This window comes from Cucurbita pepo, chromosome 15, assembly GCF_057944985.1.
Source record: "Cucurbita pepo subsp. pepo isolate OVF chromosome 15, ASM5794498v1, whole genome shotgun sequence".
In the NCBI taxonomy this organism is placed as follows: Eukaryota; Viridiplantae; Streptophyta; class Magnoliopsida; order Cucurbitales; family Cucurbitaceae; genus Cucurbita; species Cucurbita pepo.
Window position 1 is genome coordinate 3,100,655 of NC_141812.1, and position 2,751 is coordinate 3,103,405.

Sequence of the window (2,751 nt, forward strand, 5' to 3'; positions counted from 1 at the left end):
TGAGGTTCGATATACACACCTAACTAAAAAATATACATTTTAATCAATTGAGTTAACATAATACATTAATTTTGACATGAGAAGATTGATCGGTGGAACGAAAAATTAGGTCAACTAAGGTTGACCAAACAAAAATTATAATTTTGTTCAAAATGTACATTTGGCTACTATATCTATATATATATATATATATTAAAAATTCAGTTATGCATGAACAAATAAGTAATAAATGAGCAACTACTTGTTTGACTCTATTTACTCCATGAGGCACCTCTTTATTTATTATTATTATTTTATTTTATTGCCCACAATCACTAAAAATTTGACGGGTATTTATTAATTTTTTAAAAAAAGTTATTATTTTTTTTTAATGTATTTTTCTTTTTTTATTCATCAAACATATAATTCTAAACGAGATAATTAGTAAATTGAATAAGAATAATTTTTTTTTAATATAAAAAAATAACCCTCAAACCAAAACACAAAAATTAATTTTTAATTTTAATTTTAAGCTAATATTTAAAAGGTAACTTCTAGAAAAGTCCAATAACTAATAATATGAATTTTAATGTTTCAAAAAGTATATTATAAATAAAAGAATATATATATATATATATATATAATATGTTTATAATGCAATATTTTGTTTAAAAAGCATAATGAAACTTATTTAGAATGTCCATATTAATAGAGTGGGCCTCTAATGAATAAATTAGTTACTTAATTAGTAATTTGCACGTTAATTAAGGACAATATTATATATATAAATATATATGTATATATTGCCTTTTTTTAACGGGTTGTTTGGTTGTCTATCTGTAATTGAACTCTCCGTTTCTCCCACATCTTTCTGCCTTTTTCAAAATACCATTTTTTTTCTAAATTTTTACAAAAATACCATTTTTGTTAAGTTGATAAAAATACTTCTCGACTCTAGGCTCGGGGATGTTGCAGTTATGCTTGTTTTAAATTTAGAACAAAACATTCCTTATAAGAGTGAAGGAACCTATCTGTAACGGACGCGTTTTAAAATCTTGAGAGGAAGCCCAGAAGTGAAAGCACAAAAAGAACCATATTTGCTAGCGATCAGCTTAGACTTTTACAAATAGTATCAGAGTCACGATGTTGCCTCTAAGGGAGGTGGATTGTGAAATCCCACTTTGGTTAGAGAGGGAAACGAAACATTCTTAGAAGGGTGGAGAAACCTCTCCTTAACATACCCATTTTAAAACTTTGAGAGGTAGTTCAGAAAGGACAATATCTACTAGGTGAGCTTGAACTTTTACACAACAATACAAAGAACGTAATATATTAAACTGTGACGACCCATGATCAGGATTTCGAATCTAAATTAAGTTTATAACCAACACAAATCAAACTGCATGAGTTGGATCGGATTGATCCGATTTTTTGATTTATCGAATTTTTTTTAGCGCCCCTAATAAATTATGTTTAGATCGACACGTTGATACGTATAGCAAAGAAATGATTGTAAGAAGTGGATGAATAAGTAAATAAAATAAAGTGAAACATATAATATAAATATACTCTCTTTGTAAAACTAAATATTATTTCTTAAAAATAAAAAATAAAAAATATTTTTTTACATCAAAAGTTCAAAAGGCTTTTTTTTTTTTTTTTTTTAATAATTAAAAAAATAAAATAAACATTCCAAAATCTCCCTATTTAAATGGCCCTCACCAACTTCAATCCACACTCCCCACTTCCCCACTTCTCCTTTCCCATTTCCCCCACTGACCTTTCCCTTTCTCTCTTTCCTCTCAGAAATGGCCACCGCCAAGCTTTTTCTCGCTCTCTTCGCTCTAGCAGTCTTGTCTCTAGATCTCTCCGCTGTCTCCGCCGCTCACGACGCTCCTGCGCCGGCTGTGGACTGCTCCAGCCTCATCCTTAACATGGCCGACTGCCTCTCCTTTGTCTCCAACGACAGTACCACCACCAAGCCCGAAGGATCCTGCTGTACTGGTCTCAAGACTGTCCTCAAAGCCGACGCTGACTGCCTCTGCCAGGCCTTCAAGAACAGTGCACAATTAGGCGTCGTCCTTAACGTCACCAAGGCTCTCTCTCTCCCTGCCGCTTGCAAAGTCTCTGCTCCTGCTGCTTCTAACTGTAAATGTAAGACTAATTCCTCCAAATCGCTCTTTTAATTTCGATTTTGAGAAAAATGAAACCCTAGGTAAATGAGGAACTGATCTATTTGAGTGAAATCTTTGATTTCTTTTTGTTTTCTCAGTGTCGAACTCTCCTGCTGGTTCTCCTGGTACGATTTCTTCTCTAAACGCTTTTCGATTAGTCTTAATCTTAGTCTGTTGATACCGATCTGGATTTCGGAATGTTTGTGAGGAAATGTCTGAGCGTTTATTCTATTTGCATGCAGCGATTGCGCCGGCAAACTCGCCAAAATCGGAGGCGGCGATTGCACCGGCGGTGAACGAGCCGACGGCGGCTCCAGGACCTGGAAAGTCGGCAGCGACGGGAGCGATGTTGTCAGTTGGATCTGTAATCGGCGCCATAGGAGTTGCTCTGTTGAGCAGTTTCTGAGGGGCATGCGACGTCGTTTTGGTTGGGAGAACAGGAGAATTTGGGGAAAATTAAATTTGTTTTCTGTGTTTCTATTCTGTGGAAGGGAAAATTTGTTGGCAGTGTTTGGCTTTGGGTTCCTTTCTCTATGGGTATAATTTGTGGCGTGTGACTCAAAGCAGATTATAATATTTAATTTTTTAGTCTTTCAAA

At 34.4% G+C, this 2,751-nt stretch overlaps 1 protein-coding gene across 1 annotated transcript; it reads left to right on the forward strand.

Annotated features, from left to right (window-relative positions):
* The first annotated feature begins 1,693 nt into the window (after window positions 1-1,693).
* Window positions 1,694-2,751, forward strand: XYP1 (Bifunctional inhibitor/lipid-transfer protein/seed storage 2S albumin superfamily protein). The gene is made up of 3 exons (XM_023697831.2): window positions 1,694-2,133; window positions 2,252-2,278; window positions 2,396-2,751. Exons 1-3 carry the CDS (start codon window positions 1,788-1,790, stop codon window positions 2,557-2,559), a joined length of 537 nt encoding a protein of 178 aa, XP_023553599.2. The 5' UTR covers window positions 1,694-1,787; the 3' UTR covers window positions 2,560-2,751.

Coding starts and splice junctions, on each gene's coding strand:
- XYP1 (XM_023697831.2), top strand. CDS start 1,788: ATGGCCACCGCCAAGCTTTTTCTCGCTCTCTTCGCTCTAGCAGTCTTG. Junction 2,134..2,251: donor TGCTGCTTCTAACTGTAAAT/GTAAGACTAATT, acceptor TTGTTTTCTCAG/TGTCGAACTCTCCTGCTGGT. Junction 2,279..2,395: donor CTCTCCTGCTGGTTCTCCTG/GTACGATTTCTT, acceptor ATTTGCATGCAG/CGATTGCGCCGGCAAACTCG.